The sequence below is a fragment of the Diplotaxodon limnothrissa genome, linkage group LG14 (assembly GCF_057381915.1).
Source record: "Diplotaxodon limnothrissa isolate DT_005_m linkage group LG14, D_limnothrissa_male_GT1.1, whole genome shotgun sequence".
Lineage (NCBI taxonomy): Eukaryota > Metazoa > Chordata > Actinopteri > Cichliformes > Cichlidae > Diplotaxodon > Diplotaxodon limnothrissa.
In genome coordinates this window covers 39,199,615-39,225,294 of record NC_140609.1, presented here as the reverse complement: position 1 = coordinate 39,225,294, position 25,680 = coordinate 39,199,615, and the positions used below count along the sequence as shown (strand labels likewise).

Sequence of the window (25,680 nt, the reverse complement as noted above, 5' to 3'; positions counted from 1 at the left end):
CAGCCACCCCCCTGCCCAACATTTCCAGGGGGAAGCTAAGGTACCAAAGCTGGCCAAGAGATGTAATCACTCCAGTGTGTCCTGGGTCTGCCCCAGGGCGTCCTCTCGGGGTCTTTTCCCAGTGTGACATGTCCAAAACACCTCATCTAAGAGGTGCCCAGGAGGCATCCTGGTCCGATGCCCAAACTGCCTGACTCCTTTTGTTGTGGAGGACGAGCAGCTTTACTCTGAGTGACCATGACCTGTCTCTAAAGCTGGGCGTAGCTAACCTTTGGAGGAAGCGGCTGCTCCGATCCATCATCTCATTCTTTCAGTCACTACCAGGAGCTTGTGGCCATAAGTGAGGGCAGGAATTCAGATCAACCAGTCAACATTGTTTTCAGGCTGAGCTCTCTGTTCACATCCCTGCTGATGCTGCACCAATACATCTGTCAGTGCTCCGCTTCACTCGTACAAAATGTATCCATTTATTTATTTTTTCTGATGGTGAAACAAGCAGTGAATTCTTTTATGTAGGTGCCAACTTTGGATTGAAAGACTTTCAGACAGATGGAAAGTGTAGTATTCCTCCCCAGCAGCGAGGAAAGAAGTAATGTTGGTCAATATCTAATGATGGCGTGTAGTCTCAGTAGGCCTGAAGACCCCTCTGGTGACATTACCACAGCATTTGCATTTCCCAGGCTCTCCTGAGAACAGCTCATCTCCTGAACAAACAGGAATACGATTATCACTACCAGGCAGCGATGGCAGCCCAGTCAAAGTGAGATAACGTGAGAGGTGGTGATCATTCAACGATATGAAACTTGAGTCGAAGCAACAGCAGGAAAAAAGTGTTTTCGTCTTTTTCCTATTTTTTCACACGTAGTTTGAGGTTTGATTTTAGTCTCTCTGATCAGAACAAGAAATGAAGTTAACAAAATGATATTAGAAGCCCTCGTGTGCATGCTACAGTTGGCAGTCTTCTTCGTTACACAAAGATTAATAAACTGTACTGCATCCATGGTGCATGCTCTCACTTAAACTATATTCATTCTTTGGAGCATCCACATTGCTGCTCACCGTGTCCTCCAGCATTGCTTTATTTCTATATTAATTAATTAAACATCCCCTCTGTTGCTTTCATAAAACATATAGATGTTTATGCCGTGTGTAAAAATTCAGCCTGAAATGATCAGCGTATGATTTATTTTGCCCAGTTCTGTCTCCTTACATTTCTAAATATACTGTATACTCAGATACTCGAAAAGCTTGAAACCCTATAAAAGATGCACGAATATGTGTTGCTTTTAGTTCTTATTATATTCAGTATGTGCCACACACAGTTGGGTGATTTATCTGATTAGAGGTGACTGGTGGGATGGTGGGATTTGCATGGTAATGGTGTTTTTATGTAATCACTCGTGGCCCTGGCATCAAATAAAATATTCCGTAAATAAAACAATAATAAACAGAGCCAGCAGTGGAGACTGGGAATGCGCGAGATAAAGAGGATGTGCATTTGAATATGGAAGCTGCTCTCTGAGTGATATTGATTACAGCTCCTGGTTAAAGTACGACTCTGTCAGCTTTACCCAGTGTGGCTTGTAATGAGCATAACGGTGATGACTGTAGAAATGAAATGACATTTAAATATAAATGACACTTTCCATGATGCTCGGCCTACCAGTGTGTCATGTGTATGCAAAATCCATTAACATGTCATCGGTATAAATGACAGTGATTGATGTTAATTGAAATTGAAATTTGTCTGCCTGTTTCCCGTGTCTCGTATACACACACACACACACACACACACACACACACACACACACACAAATGAGCAGCATTAGGGCTTCTTGTAAGCTGTAAACTTGTAGTAACTTCTTACTGTCATCACTTTTAAAAGCACTGTGACTACAGGAAAATGCACTTCTATATTTGGCTGCGACAGCATTATTGTCACAGCCTGTTTTGATCACAAAACTATAATACTATAATAAAATGTTGAATTTAAGACTGCAGTCTGGACCTGTGTAGAATAACTGCACTTCGCTGATTGCTGTCTAATTACTTGAAAACAAGCATTTTGCTCAGTTCTATCACTAGTTCTTTCAGTCTGTCGCTGAGCGATGGGTCTCCTTTCAGAGCTGCTCCGAGTTTAACAATAGCTTCCATTGAAAGTGGGCACACATACTTACCCATAAGTGAAAGCATCTGAATCAATAAAGCAGACATGCTTAACAACTTTATCACTTTTTTAACCTTTTTCTTTCATCTGCTAATACTACAACCACCTGACACTGATGACACATCTGTGCACAGCAGAGTAAAACATTCAGGCGTCAGATGATATTTGAATTATGCACCTAAAACTAACTTCTGTGAGAGTGTTTTCTCTTATGCTTTTCTATTGTTTTAGATATACAGTTATCACAGTTTTGTTGCATTTATTGTTTGCAGTCGTTTTTTTGCACAGTTGCATTTTCAGAGTCTTTATTATACGAGCAAAACTCATTAATCAACGTTGCTATAAAATGCGTATCGCAGTCATTTAAATAGTGGTGTTTTTTTGGCACGATTTAAAAGAAATGCTGCTTAAATAAAGGTGGTTGTCCTGCACTTGCTATTCAACAGCTAAGCTGAGCAGCATACGAGCCAGTCATGGTGTTGCACTCACCCACAGTTCCATGTTTTGGTGAGCATAGCTACTCGTTTTCATAGTGAAGAAGTAGCAACTATTAGCATTTAGCAGTTTCGTGCTGTGGTGCAGGAAGCCAGAGATGTTGACTGTGTTGGCACTACAGACTGATCCATTAATGCGACTGTGCAAAGGTGAAAAGGAGACTTTTTAAAGCCTGTTTTGGGAAAAAGTCGGCAGTTTTCAGTAGATTCAATTAGCACACGTGCAGTTTTTGTGTCCCAGTGACCTTTAAGGTTGAAGTTATGGCTTTCTTGCCTTTCATTTAGAAGGAAACTTCAAAAATAACTTCCTAAATAAATGCACAGAGCTGTTACTAAGATGGCTAAGGAGTGGTGACCCTTGTGTCTAGAAGGCCGTTATTCAATTAATGAATGGGAATTTGTGTTCAGTGACCTATTTCCTATTTTATGATTCCTTAAACTAATTAAACTAACAGTTTTTTTATTACTTTGAGTTGTGTTTTATCTTATCAATTTAAGCCTCTTATAAATGATAGTGGATCGTGCCATAAATTCAATATTCTGTGCACTTGCTGCTATGATTTAATTTTTCCATCTGCACAGGAACATGGTGTTGGTATGGATGGTAAACATTCTGTATTAATATGTTTAAATCCAACCCAGACATCAACATCAGTTGGCCTCTGCATGTCAGTTACTATTGATTTTAATTCCATTTCAGATGCATCGATTCAAAGATCATCAGCAGCGAGTTGGTTGTGTCAGAGCAGCAGTGGCAGACACACAGATAAATAGATGGAGATGATGTGACAGAACTCTTAAGCTCAGCTTCTCTCTCCTGCTGGGAGACATGCTGTGATCACTCTGTAAAATCCTGTCTCATTTAAGGAGTGTTGCTTTAAAAATGTGAAACATTATTCTCTTACAAGTGGGACACGCTGGGATCAGATTACTTTCTTTACTCAAAAAGTCTTTTAAAAAAAGTAGCACGACATTACCGACATGGTGTAACTTGAAGCATCTGTGAATCTTTCTGTGAGCTTCAGAGAAGTGATTTTAAATCAGCTCAGTTTCATTTTTATAGTGTTAAAACACAACAACCGTTTTTGTTATTCATAAAGAATATTTATGATAAATTTCTTTGCTTGTACAGTTGCAAAACATATTTTGGACTAAACCAGTAGCACACAAACAAACTTTTCATATCTTTATTGATCAAACTGCATAATCATTCTGCGCTGAAGAGGAACAAAGGCTTATTCACTGATTTATGATGTGTTTTGGACCAAAATGAGACTTGCACAATAAAAATACTCTGTTTACCCAAATTGTTGCCATGATATATTATACCAACAACACAGTCATGCATGTACAGCCTGTTATCATTATCATTAACTTCTTCTTCTGAATCAAATCAAACTTTAAGTCTATCCCACCGTCATGAAACACAACGCTGGTTTGGACAAAGTTGATACAGGATTCAAAGCAGACTTCTTGCACTAATGAGACATATCATTGGCTCAGGCCTTTCTGTGTGGAGTTTGCATGTTACCTCTGGGTACAGTTTCCTCTGGGTACTTCAGCTTCCTCCCACAGTCCAAAGACTTGCAACTTAGTGAGGCTGTTGATTATAAATTGGCCTTGGATGTGAGACAGATAACGTGCTTAAAGTGTAGAGAATCCACTGGTTAAAATGTGACTTGTAGTCTAAAGCACTTTGTAAAGTGCTTCCGTACATATAAAAGTGGGAATGTTACATTAAAAGTAATCTTTATTTATCTTATACTGAGCTACAGTGCAGCCCTAGCTTATCATCTGTCTGAAATAAGCCATCTGTCTGAAATAAGCCATCTGTCTGAAATAAGCCATTTTAGCTTCAATCCTGTTAAATATCCCAATTCTTTGATCTTTGGGCTGAAGGAAGAACAACACTCGGTGTATAAATGCTCAATCAACAATCTCTTTATTCCATACAACACTTTGAGCATTAGAAAACGTCCAGACGGAGATGTGGACAGGAGGGTGTCCGCAAGATCTCGAAGTGTCTGACCGTTTCTCACATTCTTGTAGCTTCAGCCCCCCTCCAAAGTCATAAAACCTAAACATCCACATTCTTTCTCTCTCAGTGAGCCGAAGTTATGACCTCGGCTTCCTGTGCAGTATGTTCCGTTCTTTCTAATCAGACAAATAAGGCCATGATTCTCTGAAAACAATATTTCTTGTAAATCAGCATAAAACAATGTAATTCATTTACAATAAATCAGCAGTCTAATGTAATACAAATCAGTCTAATAAATCTAATAGTTGTCACCTTCTTCTAAGTCAGGAGTTAAAACTACATAATGATTTCACAATCTTTAATTAGGGGTACAACGTGGCATAAGATAATATAACAATCTCACAACCCCCCTTTCTCCAAGCCATTTTTTTCTGATTGGCTGACCCTTCCAACATGAAGGGTGCATGAGTCCTGCACTGCATCGCAGCACAGCTGTGAACATATGGTATAAGATCCTGCAACCTAAGCAGAATGTAAGCAAGGTGTAATTTTATTCCTTTAATGTATTCAAGCCACCGCAGCATTTGATGCTTAAGTTATAGGAAGCAGCCTATGAGTGTGAGGTAGAGGCAGCAGTCGGGCTTACTGAATATTCACAGTCTGATGAATGTAAAATATCCCCTCATGCTTCAGTTGTCAGATGTCGCTCTACCTTGTGTGTTTTATTCTCTGTTTCTCGCAGCATTCGTCTTCATTCTGTTCCTGCAGTATACACATCGCTTTAGCACAGTGGCCTGACTTTGCTTCAGCCCTGAGTCTGCATGTTTGTGTGTGTGCACTTGCAGGCGTGTGTGTTCTCATGTTTCTGAAGCTGTAGCTAAACATCTCCACCAGCTGGTTGGAAAAAGGAACTTCTGCTCTTGTCCTCTCATCAAGCTCCCACCCACTCAATGGCTTTCCTCTATTTCTCTCTTCAGCCTATACATCCACACTATTCTCTGTGACTTCTCTGTGTGATTTCTGCTCACTCTTGTGATTCTTTAGGCACTTTTTTTTATCATGAATGACAAAATGTATGTGACACACAGTCAAAGCTTTCCTTTGTTCATTGACAATATTAATGCAAAAAATACTCTAGAGACATCAACACCTTACGTTTAAACCTTACAATGTGAAGCACCTGTGGTGTTGTGATTTGGTGCTATATGAATAAAACTGAACTGAAAAAGAAATGAAAAGTATTTTAGGAAAGAAAAGTACTTGGTCAGCTTTAGGAACAGCTGATGGTTTGCATGCTGACAACCATGAACCGCATGCTTGAGCACATCTTAGAGTGCCCCAAAGAGAAGCTTATCCCACTACCATATTTTACTATAATTAGTAGGATTTTTCACCACTTTACAAAGCTGTGACATTTGCAGAGGTGGTCTTGGAGCAAAAAGAATAATGGCATTTTAGGAATATTAGGTTGCTCTGACGTTCAAAATTTGGTTGGATGGACTGGCAAAAAGACATTTTTATAGATATTTGCACTTCCCTGAGATTTCATCCCACTGATTTTGTCGAGTTTTCCAGTGAAAATGCATTAATAAGTTGGTTCACACATTCATGGTCCTGAGTTCGACTCCACCTTCAGGTCTTTCTGTGAGGAGTTTGCATGTTCTCCCCGTGTTTGCGTGGGTTCTCTCCGGGTGCTCCGGCTTCTTCCCACAATCCAAAGACATGCAGTTAGTTGGGTTTGCTGGTACTTCTAAATTGCCAAGGTGTGAATGGTTGTCAGTGTTAGCCCTGCGACAGACTGGCGACCATGGTGTACCCTGCCTCTTGCCCTGTGATAGCTGCGATAGACTCCAGCCACTTGTACCTTCTTCAGGTTCAAACATTTTACTACAGTTTGAAACTTTTGGCTCATCATGATGATTTTCATCGTCATAATTGTTTTTTTAATTAGCAAGTATCCTGATTAGGAGCATGTTGGAATGAGAGTTATTATGCAGCTCAAAGCTGCAGCACTACAGGTTGTTTTGAAAATGGTGGACGTATTCGGCATCTCAAATTCGCTGAGATCATGCCTAGCAGGGGGTTTTCTTTTGTATCAGGTGGTAAATGTGTTGCTTAACGCTGTTAAGTTTGGTCATTTAACATGGGAGACGCATGAGGCAGCCTCATGTGGCCAAACCAAGAACTGCAGTTTTTTCTGACTAGGCTTCATTTTTCAGTCCCGGCGTTTGCAACTCGATAGCCTCACACTAACACGCTACAAACCAAGATGCCAAGATGTGATTGGTAAGAATTTCAAGACCATGTCTGAGATCTTATCCCAAGGTCCAAACAAAACAAATTAGAGGCAAGTAGAAGTACCGCTGCTCTCAATAGTACCTCCTGCTTCTTTGAAGGTCACTTTAACTCAGGTCTGGCCGGCAAACCATGAAGTTCAATCAACATACAAATGATCATTTTAATGTTAAATTGCATATTTCTTTATCATCTGAGGACATGTTGCTCAACACGTGCCTTTTATTTTGCAAGCAGCAGATCCCAAACATGTAACATACTATTTTTAAATATGAGGAAGAGAATGACGCAAAGGCGATGAATAGAAGGGGAGATGACAGGAGGATGACAGTGTGAAAAATTAGTGGTAAGGATAGATGGATGAAGAAGGAGTTGATCAAAGAGAGTTGAGAGAGATGCACAGAGGGGAAAGGGATGGACATGTAAGTCATGTGGAGAGATAGATGAGTAAATGCTCTTCCAGGGATGAAAATGGAGAGACAGAAGGATGGATAGAGGCAGTGATGCAGATGGAGGAAGAGAATGATGATAGGATGGGAGGAAAGAGGAATGAAGGGATGTCTGCAGTCTCAGAAGTGAGAGGTGACAGGAAACAGCTGAAAAGGGTTTGAGAGAGGGATGATGGGATGATGCAGGCAGAAAGATAAGTAGAAGGATGGAAAAAAGAGGCAATGCAATTGAAATGAGAAGCACTTTCAGTCGAGAAGCAAGTGATGAAAAGAGGAGAGAGAGCGACGGAGATTGAGAAGTGCTTGTAGTCTGAAAAAGAACTGTTTTGCATTTTTCTCACGCTAAGCTGGCCTGACTAAACAAATTCAATCTGTTCTCAGAGCACCAGTGCTCTTCAGAGACCCAACATCTTACGGCACCTGAAAAACCTGCAAAAGTACGAAACAGTGTATATTAACGAGCTGTAAACAAATTGAAACAGTAGAGATAATTGGTCACCTCTGCCTCACACCAACAGTGTTCTGTGTTTAATGTGTCCAGCACATATACAGCGCTGCGCATGTCCCCCTTCCTGATTTATTTTTACATATTTACATATTTTAGATCACCCAAATAATTCTAAAGTTAGACAAAGATGACCCGAGTAATTGTAAAATGCAGTTAGCTTTTACTTGAATGATTCGTTTATTACAAAGAGCTCCTCAGACCTGTCTGCCACTGTGTGGAAAATGTGCGGTCAAGTTTTTCTGATAATCGGCGATGAGCCTTTTCACGTCGCAGTGGAGGAATTTTGATTGACTCTTAGTTGCAGACTTGCTTTAATTCATCCACATTGGAGGGTTTTCAGTCATGAACGGCCAGTTTAAAGCCTAAAGTTAAAAAAAAATCAATCGGATTTAAGTCCAAACTTTGACTAAGCCACACCAAAACCATTCAATTTGTATTTTTGACCCATTCAGAGGTGGACTCACTGGTCCTGACAATATTTGTCACGCTTACATGTTTTATTCAAAAATCAGGAAAAGAGGGCAAATGCTTTCTCACAGCTCATCCTCTCTCCCAGGCATCAATTACTGCTGTTCTCTAAAACGCCAACAACCAACCACAAGGTGCTACTTGGTATCTGCGCCGGGAGTTCAGAATCCAGTCTAAATGTTAATGTTGTTAATGTGTGTTTTAACAAAAACAAGCATATTTTGCTGAACCAAACAAGTGGACCATTCCTTCTCAGTGTCCAATATTCCCTCAGCCAGCATGTCAAGTGCTCATGCCCTAGGAATGAGAACAGGTTGCATATGTATGGGTGACCATTTGAATTCAATTCTTTTTTTGTCAAGTTCAAGCCTGTAGAGTTGGACTGTCCTCCATCAAAGATCAAAACCATTTTAAAACTGCAAATTAAAAAAGGGTCCAGACAAAAAAGGGAAGCGCATTTCTGTTCTGATAACACTTAAACTCATTTGATTCAGTCATGCATCTCTATGCTCTCTCTCACACCTTTACATTTATTATAATTTGGTAGTCGTCACTGACAACTTGCAGGAAACTCTGTGATAGTTAAAACTGAAACAAACTTCCAAGCCATGCTCCTCTTTGAGCTTCATTTTTCATGCATGCTGTTCATATGCACGTATTGTTAATGTACATCGTGGACGTGGAATACATTTCCATAAAGATCTGAATGTATGTGGTTCGAGGAGGCACATGCTCATACTGTCACGCTGTGTTTGCTGCTGCTTCGGCCAGGTCTCTCCTTTTAAAGACATTTTGATATCAGCAGGACTTCCTGGTCAATCAATGAAACCCTTCTGTTGGATGAGTCACAGATACGACATATGAAACTTTTTCGTTTACCCTGAGCCTAGCCAAACGTCTTTGAGATTCTCATTCACGTGACAAATTTGTGAGCGCCGTTCGGCGCTCATTATTGTTTGAACGCTTGAATTCCCATCGTGTGCACACTCCTGAATTACCCATTGACATTTGGGTGTAGTCTCAGTTGGGTTTTGAATTCTCCTCATCATTTCCATTGAATTTATCTCATTCCATTACATCTCTCTCATTAGTTGCTCACATTTAACTCCGTATCCTGCACTCTACCATGTTATGAGGACACAGACGCTTCCTCTTCTGTATTCTGTGCTGCAGGCTGAGGCACAGTTTGAATATTTCTGCACCATAAATAAAAGAGCGCGTCTCTTTCCGCTGTTATTTGCAATCGACCTTCCTCCAGTCGCTCGGCATCTAACTCAGAAGAACTTTTCAGAGTGTGTGCACATGCGGGAGTCCGCACGCATGCATGAATGAGTGTGTGCGTTCTCATGATTTTCCTTTGCGTGTGTCATTCCCGCTTTTGTGTGTTTCCCTTTTCTCTTCATATGAATTTATTCAGGGCTCCGCCGAGTTGAACTTACAAACATACAGCGAAATCAATATGAATGTAAATGTATTCCTTTATTGCCATGGCTGGGAAACTTGGTTTGGTCTCATTTTCATGCACAAAAACATCTCTGAAATTTATGAAGTGAGGCAGACAACTGCGCACTGTGTAATTTGTGTTCTTTAATGTTCTACTTAGATTGCAATCATAAGAGTGCGCTGAGGTTAATTGGTCGTATGCATGCTGTTTACTTTCACTTTCCCAGGACAACTCACTCAGCAAAAAAAAGGGAAAGTGCTGCAATAACATGCTCTTAAATTCTTTCATTTACCTCAGCGTCTCTGATTCCCCTCCCGTTCCCATCTCCTTAACCATCTATCTCTTGTCTCCTCTATCCTTTAATATAAAACTTTTCTTTTCTTGAAACTTTTTGTGGAAAAAGATGCATAAAAGAAATATTGCTTTGTTGCTGTGTACGGCCAAAAAAAAGCAGAAAAGAAGAAAAACAGCGTGTTTTCTGCAGTGATGAATAATCATTTATAGAGTCATCCTGCAGTGTTTGACTGTCTTTGCTGAATAACCAACCCTTTAAATCAAACCAAGGAGCGCCGATTTGGATCAAGTGCAGTTTTTTTTCTTAATTTGATGCTCCGTGTGAGCTCTGGAAGTCATTTCTGTCCCCTGCTGGGTGTTTTTAAAGTCCAGTTTGATACTTGAGTGTGTGCTGCTGCATGAACTGATGTGTTCCTAATTTCTCTGTTGCAGCAGGAGAGCAGCCATGGATATCATCTCCTTGCTGGTCTGCCCTCTCCTCTTCATCCTCCTGTCCTCCCTCCCCTCCTGCTCCTCGTCCATGCTGTGTCCGAAGCGGTGCACGTGCCAGAATCTGCTGCCGTCCTACACGGTGCTTTGCGCCAAGACAGGCCTCCTCTTCGTTCCGCCCAACATTGACCGCCAGACGGCTGAACTCAGGCTGATGGACAACTTCATTACGACGCTGAGGCACCGTGACTTCGCCAACATGACCAGCCTGGTCAGAGCTCACTTTTTTAACACCTTCACATTCATGTTTGTACTGTAGCTTCCTTCTGCTAAGCAGGCTCCACCTGGGCCGCTCCTGCCAGGAAACTCTTTTTTAATGTTGTTTTAGCTTTGCATGAAAAAGATCACAGCAACCAAGTTATTCTAAACATTTATGTTACTGATGCCCCACATATTGATTATATTTACTCAACCGTGCTCTACTTATTAGCTTATTAAACAGCCTTTTGTTTACATGAATTACATTTTTTTGCACACTGAGCCAAAAGACTTGTTAAGCCATCAGAGATGAATCAGTGCCCATTATTACTTCAGTTATATTGCAGCAACAGTTCAGATTCATGCAAGATGTTATAGGTTATTAATGTTATGCTTGAATTTATTGGGAAAAGTAATCCTGTACTTCAGCATCTCCCAGCCTGCTTGACTGGATTGCTGCAGATGAACAGCAGCGGTCATTCTTAAGTTAAACGCAACATTTTGAAGCTGCAGAGTTAAAACAGCTTTGATCAACTGGAGGAAGGTTTCTCTACCCGATTCTGCTGTCAAGTCTCAGTCACGCAGTGACATTACAATAAAGTGTTAATCATGGAACATTTTCCACATTGAACAGGTTCCAGGGTTTTACAGAGAGCGTTTGATGCCGTGAAATAGCTCGTTACAGGAGTTTCTCTTTTTGCTAATGAACTTCTGAAACGGAGTAACAGAGTAACTAGTCCCACCTGACACTGCAGCCATCCTCCTTTTGAGGAGTTGATGATTGACCTGCATTGGCCTGTAATTATTTGTTGTCATGGCCCATTATGTCAATTCACCTTCATTTCGTGTGCTCCTCTCTGAGTATATGTGGTGAAACTGAGAGCATAAGAGACAAAGTAATGCATGAGTAGAGAACAAGTGGCAACCTGTTCCGAGGCTGAAAAGTGAAGCCAGTGCAGTAATGCCAAAAACTGTAGTTCCTCTAATGGCCTCTTGAGGCAGGCTCCAAAAGTGAGTCAGTCCATAAACTCCCATGTTAAGACGTGAAATGAACACGTTTACACTGAAACACATCATTACTGCAAAATGAAGTAAATACTTTAATTTAATCATCGTCCTTGTGTCTCTGTAATGTTGCAGTAGCAGAAATGAAACAGGGTGAATGATGTTTTACATAAAGATGCTGACCCAAAAAGCCTGCAAGTCTTTGCCAGAACCATCCAGACCCAACAAACAAAGAGCAACAGACCAGAGTGATACTTAAATACACGTTTTCTAACACTATCTAGAACAGGGTTTTGTCACACAGTTAGATCATATCTAATATTTTTATTTATGATATTTGCATCTTTGTAAAACCGTCGGTCAAAAACTAGACTCATCGTGCAGCATCCTATGGCAGAAATGCAGAAATTGAGGACACCTCTATTTGAAGTACATTTACCTGACAGAAAAGAGTAACCAGTACAGAAAGAGTAAAGTGCCTCACTGGAGTTCAAAATAAACTCGGAAATAAACCGTGCATCACAGATTAATGGTGTGATAGCATCTGAGGAGGGTTTGCAAGCATTCATCAGTCAGAGTAAAGAAAACTCTGAATGTGAAAGTAAGAAATGAGGCAACATGTCATGTTTATTCCACAGAGAGCTCAGAAAACATTAGGAACATCTGCCCCTTACAGCATAACATGTTGACTGAGGTGACATTTCTGATATCTTAATGGATTTCACTAATTAATCCCACCGTAATCACAGTAATGGGGGCAACGAGGCTTCACTGCACGCAGCTCAAGAAGAAAACCACCAATATCACCATATTTACGCACCAAATAGACACACTCGTCACAGCTGGAGACTTCCTTAGTGTGTGAAAAATAACTTTTCTCTCTAGTGTGAGCACAACAGCATGGAAGATGTTTGCTCACACACAAGGAAACGTGGGAAATGAGGCTCTAATCGTTTGGTGATGAGCGTGACGGAGCGCCACAGATGTCCCCTGTGATCGAGGCTCATTTCCACAGCAGATTCGAAATGTGTGGGGGCTGATTGACCCTTTCTTGGGTGTTAATCGAATATATTTTTGCATCTTTGCACTCATATTTTGTGTACAGTGGAGGTATTAAGCAGACTGCAATTCCTGACCTCAGCAGCGAGCTTTTTAATGATAGCTTTAAGTATAAATGGATACCGGACTCATTCATTGACCCATTGTACTCTCACGTTAATTACTAGTATCATTCATGAAAAAATGTGGAAGGTTAAATACAAGTTTAATCTCCACAGACCCGCGAGTTCAACCTGCTCAAACTAAACATTATATCTTAAGTGGTGACTCATAAGCTATCACTTACCTCCCTACACAGAAATATGCCAAAGTGAACCTTATTAGATTGCTTTTATCCATTTTGCACCATTTTTGAGTTGGCAACAAACAACGTGTTGGTGTTTTACATGAAAATGGGTCATTTAATGTGGATCTTGTGTTTTCCTGCATGTCCAGATCCACCTGACACTAAGTCGAAACACCATCAGCCAGATCAGGCCGTACACCTTTGCTGATCTCCAGGACCTCCACGCCCTCCACCTGGATGCCAACCGCCTCACCGTGCTGGATGACTCTCACTTCCAGGGCCTGGTCAACCTGAGGCACCTCATCCTGGCCAACAACCAGCTGCACAGTATATCAGAGGGAGCCTTTCAGGTACTAAAGCATAGCTGAACATCCAGCTCATGCAGAGAAAATGTATATTTTTTAAATATGTAAAAATATTTTAACTCTTATTAAACCAGTAAAGAAACTCTGGAGAACGGAAATCCCCATCTTGATCGTGTCCTCAAAGACACGTGAAGAAGAACTTTTTATTTTAATTTCGTATCAGAAATTGGGCCAAAATCTAGACACATAAATAAAACTACAGGGACAAAAATGTCCATTTAACCTCGGACATTAAGTAGCTTTAAAATTATGATTTCAATTTAAAAAATAATCCTAGCGGTCCTACAAATTAAGCTCTGCTTCTCAATACGCAAAACCATTTCACAGTGTAATTAAGAACTTGCTCTGAAAATGAACTAAAATCACTCACATAAAGGATGCAAAACTCTTAGAAGTGTTTAAATTGCTCTTTCTGCTGCCACCAGCTCCTCTGGGTAAGCCCAAATTACACTAACAAAGTGTTTTAAATCCAACTAATTTTAATCGGTGCTTTTAACATTCGTTGTCAACCAAGCGTTCACACAAGAGCCAAGATCGTGAGTGGAAAAGTTATTGCAAAGTCATTAATGAAAAGTTTCAGTGCTGAGGGTCAAGTGTTGTGTAAGACAACATTTTTGGCTCTAACTCGAAAGTCCAGCAGAAGCAGCCAGCCCTGCCTGCCCGCCTCACTCTGCCACCCAGCTGGACACCTTTTTAATAACCCGGTCCTAGAATAAACCGTGTCCCCCGTCTTGATGATGCTGTCCTTTCTCTGCTCATTAAAGGACTAAAAGTGTCCCCTCAGGACTGGCTCACAGACCTCTGCGGACATTTCATGAAGATAAACTAGAGTGGCGTGAACTCTGACCTCACTAATGGATTGAACTGTCTGAACTTTAGTCCGACCCTCACTGCTCCGCTCTCACTCGCTGTATCAGAAAGTGTCTCATTTTACACATGGCTTTGACCCTCTCCTCCTTCCTCCTTCGTGTCGCTCTCACTTTCAAGACTTTATTATCTAAGAACAAGTGCTGTTTCTCCAACTAAATCATAATAATAGCTAAAAGTTGATTTTACTAAAAGTCCCTTGAGATCCAGCACTCAGAGTCAATTTCCACTAAATGTAGTTTAAATACAAGTGTTTTCAAACATCCTGCAGACAGCACACAAAAAAGATATTTTTTTTGTCCATATGCATAAAAATATCAACACACTGCACTTGACGAGACTTCAGTGTATATTTTGTTTGCAGCTGTCCAATCACAGTCAGTCACTGCCAGGTAATATACATGAAGAACGTCTTCTTCTTTAAGTCTAATATACATTCTCTAAGGAAGAGGCTCCAACATAGATAAATATAATGTATTAACACAATACACTAACCTTGATCTACTCTCACTTATTTTCTGACATATAACCAAGTATAGAATGTCACAATGGCAGATAGCCAAACTTTATAACAATGTGTTCAGTTTGTGTACAAATACTGGTAATACTGTGAGCCTAACACTGAAGGAAGCAAACAAAAATCAGTGAAATGGGAACACAAGACAAATATCATCTTCATTTGTAAGCTATTCGTTAGCATGCTGCACGTGGCTGAGATCGTCGTCTACTGGCTTTGGGGCATGATGGTAGGAAACTCCAGTCCCCACTGTGAAAACCAGTTATTTCAAGCACCGATTCCCCACCATTAAACTGCACATAAACAGTTATTTTCAGCAGTTTGAACAAAATCAGTCATTTTCTTGAGAGGACAGTCGTGGAACGGTTGGGACTCTGTTCTGCTGTCTTTGAACTTCTCTTCACGCCTCTTAAAGTTTCTTTTGTCAGTGAGAAATGAGATTCCCTTTGTTGAAAAAGCAATAAAGCATTGATTATTGTAATGAGAATCAAGGCATTGTGACATTCAAACACTGTCCTGATTGTGTGAATTATGAGAGCAATTACAGCAGCAACAACACTTTAGCTGATCGCCAGGCTTTTATTGCGCTCCTTCAATCCAGCTTCATCTTCTTCTCCATCTTTGTGTTTCTGCTCGTTGGAATGTGTGCTGACTCGTGACATTTCATCTATGTCCACATTATGAGAATTGTTTAGAGGCAATTAGAGAGAAGAGCCTGGTTTGGAGTGTACACCACTGACCGCAGTAACTGATTTCATTTTTTCTTTGTTTGGATTCAGTTCCCAGAAAGATGATTCTGTTCATCTGGATGTTTCATTCTTTCTATTTCTAAATTTGTATCTTTTCTTATCATACCAAAGATTTTCTTTGTACTTATTTCCCCCACTTTTGTTGGAAATGGAATTTTTTGTATTTTTTTCTGTTGGGCCTTCCTTCTTTTCTTCCCTTTTTTATTTGCAAGTTTCATTTTCATCTCTTTTCCATTTTATATCCTTCTTATTTATTATCTGTCTCTTTACCCTTTAATGCTATACTTCAGCACTTGAAGATAAAGCAAAGTCATGCTTGTTTTTTTTTTAATTATACCACTTTGAGCCTTTAAAGTCACTGATAGCATCCTGCCTCTGTCGCCCTCACAGGACTTCCTGGAGACTCTGGAGGATTTGGATCTGAGCTACAACAACCTGGTGGAAATCCCCTGGGACACCATTGCTTTGCTCGTCAGTGTCAACACCCTCAGCCTGGACCACAACCTCATAGAGAGCGTCCCAGAGGGAATCTTCTCCAACCTGCACAAACTGGCCAGGTCAGGATCACATAACACTGCAGTGCTGCAGCCTGCCTGGGTTTGACTGGAAGTGGGAAAATGAAAGCTCCAGCTGTATTTAATTTAAACTGCCAATTACCATTCACCTGCACTTACACAAATCAGTATCACAACGAAACGTGTAATGGACATGCAGAAGTTGCGTTCGCAGCAGGGGGAGATAATATATTTAAAGCCACGAAGTCTCTAGTGAGCAAGAAACGTATGCACATTTCAGGGTCCTTGGATTAATATGTCTATCCATGTAAATGACTTAATAATGGCTGTTTAAACATCTTCCAGTGATTATTTACATGTTGGCTTCTGTTTCTGCAACTTAATGCAACGTTTTCATGTGTGTGCATTTCGAATTTTGGAGAGGCAAAGCGTGAAATGGACACATTGACCAGCGTGTCTATTACACACATGGTCCACCTAATGCGTGTACTTACTTAATGACCAGTAGAAAGGGGATGAAAGGGGAGGAGCTTCAGGTTGCTTGTCAAGTTTGGAGAGTGTAGAAGATGATCCAAATGAAAAAGAATCTTGGGACTCTAAACCTTAAAAGCCTCACCAGTCCATCCATCCATCCATCCATCCATCCACCCTCGTGACAGAACAGTCTATATATAGGTGCTCAGACAGCCCTCATCCCGCAGTCTCTCTTTAGCTCTTCTGGGGTATTCCAAGGCTTTCCCAAGCCAGCTTGATGCCCTATGTCTGCCCCGATGACACCGTCAGAAACCAGCTGGCAAAGACAGTGAAACATGCAGCAGCTGAAGAACCCAATATGCTCTTAGGACATGAACATTTCTGGTTAAATATGCTTGAGATAGAAAGGCAGAATTATAACAACTGTGGAAAAAATTCATAGTATTAAAAAATTCATTTCTAGGAAGATTATTTAAAGCTGCCATCATTCCAGTGACAGAAATATCTGAATGGATAAAGAATAAAAGGCTTATTAAAAGAGTTCTTTCTGTCCTGCCAGAATACACATTATGTGCAGGAGTTTTTATTTGCACTGAGGCTTTAAAATTAAAATAAACCTTGTAAAATTATGTTTTATTAATACATGCACACACACACAACTCAAAGAGCTTTACATATTTATATATATGGCTTAATTCTTCTGAGTTTCTTTTACGATATGGTGGAACTAAAATCACACAGCAAATCCTTCAGTTTTGAAGCTCATTTTAATGGAAATTAAGCCTTTGAGTATCAGCTCACTTTGGAGGAAAGCTGTTCAACAGCTCTATGCTCTGAACCTGAGAAATGCCCCCTATGACCAGGACTGTATTACGCCTTCACCTGAGCAGCTGCAGGTTCAGCATTTTGCCTGCAGGCACGTCAATATTGGACGATCGTAATTGTTGCAGCCCTCATTCAACGGGGATTTGAAATAGTGACCTGGACTGCTTCTCTGCAGGCAGACTTCTTCTCCATGTCTCTGTTCTTAGAGCTGGTTACACACTGTTTAAATGTTTGCAGTGCTCTGTGCTCTCCAGTCCCAATCCAAACTGCAGAAAATCTTATAATTGACTGATAAATGCCAACATTGCATTAATGCTCTTATTATATGGGGAGTAAATTCAGTCAAGAGGCACAAAATGCCATTTAAAGCTCATTAACAATGATCACTCATTTATGTGTAAAAGGGAAAAAACTAACAGAAGATAAATAGTCTTTAAAACAAGGCTGAAATTAATGTTTTTTGGGAAGAAGGATACAATTCTTTAAAAAAAGTTAATGAAACGTCTAAATGCTCTTGCATCATAGTCAAGCATGTGATTCACAACAGCAGACCTGTCTAAAAGCCAATGAATCACCAGTGACAGCTCCCCAATCAAAATGCTGTTTTTATGCTGAAGCTAGTTTACGTGTGACGTAATTTCCCCCCAACTGGCAAAAAATAGCATTTAAAGCTCATTAGCTGAAATCAATTTTCATTCAAGTCCCTGATTGATGTTTTAAAGGCAACTATGGATAAATATTCAAGCATTTTTTAAAGGTTCAATTAGATATTTTTGCCCTGCAGACAAATTTTTTACTCAGTGTTTGTTGGTGCACAGGAGAACATTTGCCTCCACATATATTTTACACACACACACTTGTTGTGTTTACATACACTGCTAAGATGGTGAAGGGTTGCTTACAAGGGGGACTGAATATGAACATATACTCAGTTACCAGTAGGGGGCTCTGTGACTAAGGATGATGGAAGGAGAGAAGAAGTGAAGTGTATGGTGAGATGTAAAATGGCGAACTACTGCTGAATATATACGTTCCATTACAAACCAAGCCGTCTCCGTTCTTCTGTCGAAACACCACAAATTGGCGACGAGGATGAGTGCATCAGTTCCGAGTCCACCATCTTTTCTTCCACATGTGGGTGAGCCGCCGATTCCATTTACTACATGGCGGAAAATATTCGACAATTACATGCTAGTAATCAATGCCACGGGAGACGCATGGCCGGATGCTAGGAAACGCGCTGTTTTGCTACACTGCTTGGGCCCGGAGGGCCAGCGGTTATTCTACACGTTACTGGAGCAAGGTGATACATATGCTGACGCCATGAGCGCACTGGAGAAGCACTTTGTGCCGAAAGTGAATGTCGTGGCGTGCCGTCATACATTCAGACAGCGTATTCAACGAGCGGATGAGACTGTTTCTCAGTATGTGGTGGCTCTGAGAGCATTAGCTTCATCTTGTAACTTTGGACAAATGGAAAGTGAAATGATAAGTGCTCATCTCAGCGCTGTGAAAGACAAACTGTTACTGGAGGATGAACTCACACTGGATAAGGCTCTAACTATTGCGAGCCAGGTAGAAGCAGCAGTCAAAAACGCTACTCTACTCTCCACACCCGGCTCGTGTCCGACCGCGCCTGTTCAGACAGTCGACGCGGCAAATTCCCACTCTCACCAGAGGAGAGGACCTCGCCCCGCTAAAGGCTGCACTCCAGACCAACGCAAACGGGGAGGTTCAAAGCAGCAGCAGCGGAAGTGCTTCAGGTGTGGTTCTCACAAGCACTTAGCTAATGATAAAAACTGCCCGGCTGCTTCTTCAAAATGCAATAACTGCGGGAAAAAAGGACATTTTGCCAAGGTATGTAAGTCGTCAGTCAGTGAAGTGAGAGAAGTAGTGGTTCCAGAATTGGCAGTACTGTGCGTGCAAGATGCTAAAATGATGGCAGCTATTCAAGATAAGCTTACCTGCACTGTCGACATTGAAACTGTACAAGGTGGCTCTAAGACAGTAGAGCTGATAGTAGACACTGGAGCTTCTGTGTCTATTCTGCCAGAAACTATCTACAGACAGTATTTTGCAGACTGTTCACTGGTGCGACCTAAAGTCAAACTAGTTACTTATGCTAAAGATGAGTTGGCTGTGATGGGTTGTCTGCCTGCATCAGTTGCACTGCATGCACAGAATGAGAAAGTTCCTGCTTCCTTCTACATTGTCAAAGCTGGTTCCCCACTATTAGGCCTCGACCTCATTAGAGCACTGAACGTCTGCATCGTCGGAGGCAAAGTGGACCGTATTCAGGATGAAACTGCAGATGAGCCGGATTCGTCTAACCAGAAGTCTGCTGTGTACAATGTTGATCCTATTCCACCAGCTCAACTTGGATGTGTTAAAGGGTTCATCCATAAAGTACAGGTAAACAACAATGTGCGGCCTGTACGCCAAAAGCTGAGACGCCTGCCATTAAGTGTACGTACAGAGGTGTCAGCAGAACTCTCTCGCTTACTCAAAGCTGGCATAATTGAAAGGATCGATGCAGCTGAGTGGGTGAGTCCTTTGGTCGTGGCCAGAAAGCGAAAAAAGGAGTTGAGACTGTGTGTTGACCTTCGTGAACCCAATAAGAGCATTATTGCTGACTGCCATCCTCTTCCTCATATGGAGGATCTGTTTTCTGACTTGGCAGGTGCCACTCACTACAGCCAGATTGACCTCAGCTCAGCATACCACCAATTACCTTTGCATCCGGAGAGCCGCAAGCTGACTGCTTTCATCACTCATGAGGGACTGTTCCAGTTCACACGTGTCCCATTTGGCCTAGCATCAGCACCTTCGGCGTTCCAGAAAATGATGCAAACGGTCCTGAAAGATCTGCCTGGTGTTCGCAACTACTTGGATGACATCATCGTCTACGGAACATCAAAGGAGGTGCATGATACACGCCTGCAAGCTGTTCTCCAACGTCTCAGAGATGTCGGCCTGCAGATTAATGCTGGGAAAAGTTCCTTCTGCCAGTCACACATCACATTCCTGGGCCATGTAATCTCAAAGGAAGGCCTACGTCCAAGCCAACATCACCTTACTGCTATTGCTGAGGCTCCTGCTCCAAAGGATATGGCTGCATTGCGCTCGTTCCTGGGTTTGTCATCCTGGTTCAGTAAATTTATTCCAGATTATGCTACACTGGTGGAACCACTGCGACAGTTGCTGAAAACAGACATGAAAGTCGAACTCCAGTGGAACGAGGCAGCACATGAGAGCTTCAGTAACCTGAAAAAACTCCTTCTGGAAAGTCCCGCACTTGCCGTCTATGACCCTGACTTACCTGCTTTTATCACCACAGACGCATCAGACTATGGGCTAGGCGCTGTGTTGACACAGTTACATCCAGATCAAGTGGAGCGGGTTGTGGCGTTCGCCTCCCGAACACTGTCTCCTGCTGAAAGAAAGTACTCCACCACAGAAAAGGAGGCGTTAGCCTGTGTCTGGGCGGTGGAAAGATGGCGTACATATGTATGGGGCCGCAGATTCACACTTCGTACTGACCACCAAGCTCTTACTACCCTTCTCAGCACCAAAGGTATGAACAGAGCGGGCATGAGAATCGCACGATGGTCTGCAAGGCTGATGTGTTTTCAGTATGATGTGCAGTACCGTCCTGGTGTTCAGAATGTCATCGCAGACTGCCTCTCACGGGTTCCCCTGATGTACTCCAGCACTGACATTGATGCTGAAAAAGACCTTCTCTTGGAGATAGCTGAAGTTTCTCCTCTCTTGACAGCGACACCGTTGACGGATTTTAAAGCTGAATGTGAGGACTGCCCTGACCTTTCTCTGCTGCGACAGGTTATCCGCTCAGGCTGGCCTAAGGTGAAAAGGTCTCTCCCACCTGAGATACAGCCGTATTTCCTGGTGCGACATGAACTTGCTGTGGAATCACCGTTGGTTTTCCGGGGGACACGTCTGGTGGTCCCAAGGTCCCTGCGGGAAAAGGTGATATGCCTCGCACACGAAGGTCACCAGGGCATAGTTCGCACAAAGCAGCGGCTCAGAGAGCTTTACTGGTGGCCATGCATGGATACTCAAGTCCATGCGATTCTGTCATCGTGCTCAGTCTGTCAATTGTGTGACAAAACGGCCAAAACTGCTCCTACTCCCTTACAGCCGGTTCAGTTTCCAGATGGTCCCTTTCAGCATGTGGCCGTTGACATTGTTGGACCTTTTGGCCGCGGGTCGCAGGACTGCAGGTTTGCCATCACACTGGTCGATTACTTCAGCAAATGGCCAGAAGTAGCCTTTACTTCATCAGCTACTACAGACACTGTGATTAGGTTCTTGTCTTCAGTTTTTGCACGGGAGGGAAACCCTTGTGAACTTACCACAGATAATGGACCACAATTCACTTCATCTGCCTTTGCTGATTTCCTGACGGAAAGGGGCATCAAGCACATCAGAACAAGTGTGTATCACCCTCAAGCGAACGGGTGTGTTGAAAGATTCAACAGAGTGCTGAAGGACTGTGTTCAGGCTGCACAGGTGTCCCAGAAGCTGTGGAAGCCCGCCGTGACAGAGATGCTACAGAATTACCGTGCTACAGCTCATGCAACGACTGGAGCAGCTCCGTTCCAGCTTCTCAGAGGGAGACCCATGAGAACAAAGCTAAATGTCCTGCCGTTTCCCAAAGACACAGGACAGTATGACCAATGCAGGGCCAGAGTCTCTCACCAGCAACGTAAGAGTAAACGCTACACTGATGCAAAGAGGGGGGCAAAACCTCCCCAGCTTGTGGTCGGTGACAGGGTGCGGATACGTAAACCTTTTCGAGTGGGGAAGGGAGAGAGACAGTTCACTGATCCACTGTCAGTGCAGCAACAGACTGGACTGAGCACCTTCATCTTGAGTGATGGAAAGAGATGGAATGCAGCCCGTCTCTCACTCTGCTGCGCAGAGAATGCTGAGCCGTTGCAGGCTGGTGACGAGGTTGAAAATAACACAAGAGAAACTCCTAAAAGACCTTCTGTTCCTAACAGACCGAGACAGTTACCAGCTTGGACCAAGGATTATGTTATGAAATGAGTTTAAAAAAAAAAAAATGAAAAGAAAAAAAAGTGAAAAAAACACGCTTGAGCTGTTGGGTGCTAATGTTAAGTTCCATACTGCTAGTTCTGAGGTCCAAGTATAATAGAGGATTGATTTACTGTGATTTATTTGTGAGTTTTGTGACTTAAGGTTGTTAAGTTACTACAGTAACCTTAACGGTACAAGTATTCATTATAAAGGACGATTTAGGCACCATAACAAGATTGTATGTTAAGATCACGGGTATAGTTCAAACACCCAGTAATGTTATAAGTGAAATAGGTATTGAAAATGCTGTCTGGTTGCAAAGTTTACTACTGATAATGTTCTGTGCAAATAGTAATGTTGCCATACTAAGTAAGTAATACTGAGGTAGTAGAATTCTGTGAGAATGAGGAGAGATGTTGTGTTTACATACACTGCTAAGATGGTGAAGGGTTGCTTACAAGGGGGACTGAATATGAACATATACTCAGTTACCAGTAGGGGGCTCTGTGACTAAGGATGATGGAAGGAGAGAAGAAGTGAAGTGTATGGTGAGATGTAAAATGGCGAACTACTGCTGAATATATACGTTCCATTACAAACCAAGCCGTCTCCGTTCTTCTGTCGAAACACCACAACACTCACAAATAATACACCACAAGCTTGCTGCACATGAAATAACATAATTGAAATTTGTCAAGTGCAGATTGTGCGCTGCTGTCACAGCCATTAACTTCTTGTTAAGTCATCGTTGTTGGTGAATATTTCTGCGGGGACCTTCTAGAGGGAAATACACTTTCCTGTATTTGTTGCTGACAGCAGTGAAAGCTTGACTCTCCTGCGTTATTACCGGGCCCAATGTTTTGCTGAGGAAAATTACTATTCAATCCTCGGAGACGACGAATGGTTGATGGAAAAGCCACCATGGAATATCTGTATGTTGTTAGGTCTCTTCCTTCTGATGTCACTTTGTGATGCGGTCACAAGCTTTAATTTCAGATTTTCTACATGCTGTTTGGAACGTGTGAGAAGACTTCAACTGCCTTTGATGTCACTCGTGAGTCTGTGTGTTGGATCGGACAAAAATTGTGCACCATTTTTCTTACCATCTATTTTCTAGTGCTGGCTGGACTTGCATTTTTATAGTACTTTTCATACAAATTAGACCTTAAAGCACATTTAAGCATACACTGATTCTCTATGAGTAAGCATTTGGCAACAGTGGGGAGGAAAAACTCCCTTTTAACAGGAAGAAACCTCCAGAATGCAGGCAAAGAGAGAAAATGCAAACTATCTCTATCGCACCTCACATTTGTCAGTGTCCTGCTCCACTCTCCCTTCATTCATGACCACTCATGAACAAACCCTGCGATACTTGAACTTCTCCACTTGGGGCAGCCACTTTTCACCACCCAGACTACTCCACCATTTACTGTCTGAGAGCTGCAGCCTCTGATCCCTTCAGGGATCAACATCTTAACAGGATGGAGGGAATTATATCCTAAAGTGATTCTGAGAACTATGTTATTGGGGCAAGTTGCTCCTGTTAAGCTTTTCCAAAGCAAAGTGGTTCTGGGTGAATGGTCAGACTAAATGTGATTCAGAAGTGAATACAAAAACAAGGAACCACGTCGCTCTGCATGTCACAGGAGTCACAGGAATGGGGCACCAGTATTCCTGTCTCCCACGACAGCCACATAGGCCCATTTTCCTCCAGCACAGGCGAGGGCAGTCTCATCCAGGGGGGTAAAGGAGCCCACTGGTGTATGACAGATACTGGCTCACCTCATCACATGACACTGGGTTTGGAGGCAGTCGTCTACATACAAGGGTTATTCTCTGTGTGTGTTTGAAGACTTACTTGCTTTTTGAAATGATTGTGGCTTTTATTTTTTTATTTAACTGTAAGTGATTGAATCGGCCCGTTTTTTAAAGACTGAATTTCTCCTCAGTGGCAGCCAGAGAGGGGAAAAATTTTTCTCAACTTTACAGACTTTTCTTTTATTTCTAAAATAAAATGTGTGGAAACACTGTTGAGATTAATAACCTTCTGCAGAAATGTGTGATTCTTTTAACTACAATCCAACAAGACAGAAGAGCAGAACTGCTGGCTGACTGAGTGCAGCCGTGTTCAGCTCCCCTCCCCACACTTTCTCCCTTATCGTTGACCTTTCTCTCTCCTCTTCCTTCCATCCCTCTATCTCACCTTTGGACATGTCCACCCACCTGATCGATGAACTACCCATCTCCTCTCCTCCCACTTCATCCACATAGATTTTCACCACATTTATAATAATTATTATTTTGTTTCTGAAGAGGTCCGCTGATCAGGATCATGGCATGGATCTTCTTCTAATCTCCAGAATGTTCAAAGCTTTCATTAAAACTGCCAGAAAAATAGCTGTGATGGAAAAATATGAACTCTCTGTGTTGTGTCACCAGGCTTGACATGACCTCTAACAAGCTGAAGAAAATACCTCCAGACCCACTGTTCCTGCGGATCCCGGTGTACGCCAAGATGAAGGGCTCTCCTCTTACAGCGCTGGTGCTGAGTTTTGGCGGGAACCCTCTGCACTGTAACTGTGAGCTGGTTTGGCTTCGCAGGCTGACCAGAGAGGACGATCTGGAGACCTGCGCTTCACCTAAAGACCTGGCTGGCAAATACTTCTGGACCATAAGAGAGGTTTGCTGAAGCTATTGTGTATTTTAAAACCTCATTTTGTAACCTTGCAAATTAACACACTATGATGTTGTTTGTTAACTAAAGCAAAAGCAACATAAAGCACTCTATTTTATTTACGTTTTTTTTAACAGAGTCTTAAGCCAAAGTAATTAAAATGATAGGTCAGAAATGTAACATTTGCAATTTGCTAAACCTCTACGAGTGTTGATACATTTTTACCTTGATGTCAATCTTTTTGTTGCAGACTCCAGCTTTTTGGCTGTCACCATGCAGCTTATTATAGCCACAGGTCTTATGAAGTGGCCATAGCACAATAATAGTTGTTTTTTTTTTAAATCCAAATCTACTTATAGAGCTGTTATAAACGGTTAAGTTAATTATAGAGACCAAAACCATTTTTATATTAGGCTCTAAACATTTCATGGCAGTGAGAGGAACTGCAGTGTTGGCATTACTTTTATGCTCTGAGCTGAGGAGGTTTCTACTGTGTAAG

The 25,680-nt window shown here is 41.9% G+C and overlaps 1 protein-coding gene across 2 annotated transcripts in view; it reads left to right on the top strand.

Moving 5' to 3' along the window:
* The first annotated feature begins 10,542 nt into the window (after window positions 1–10,542).
* The window catches only part of LOC146619496 (leucine-rich repeat and fibronectin type III domain-containing protein 1-like protein), a 47,843-nt gene continuing 32,705 nt past the window's right edge, over window positions 10,543–25,680 (top strand). For both annotated transcript variants that reach the window (XM_085370438.1, XM_085370437.1), the window contains exons 1-4: window positions 10,543–10,797; window positions 13,284–13,484; window positions 16,023–16,189; window positions 24,947–25,187. In XM_085370438.1, the coding sequence (XP_085226564.1) occupies window positions 10,543–10,797; window positions 13,284–13,484; window positions 16,023–16,189; window positions 24,947–25,187 (864 nt within the window). The remainder of the gene's footprint in view (window positions 10,798–13,283; window positions 13,485–16,022; window positions 16,190–24,946; window positions 25,188–25,680) is intronic.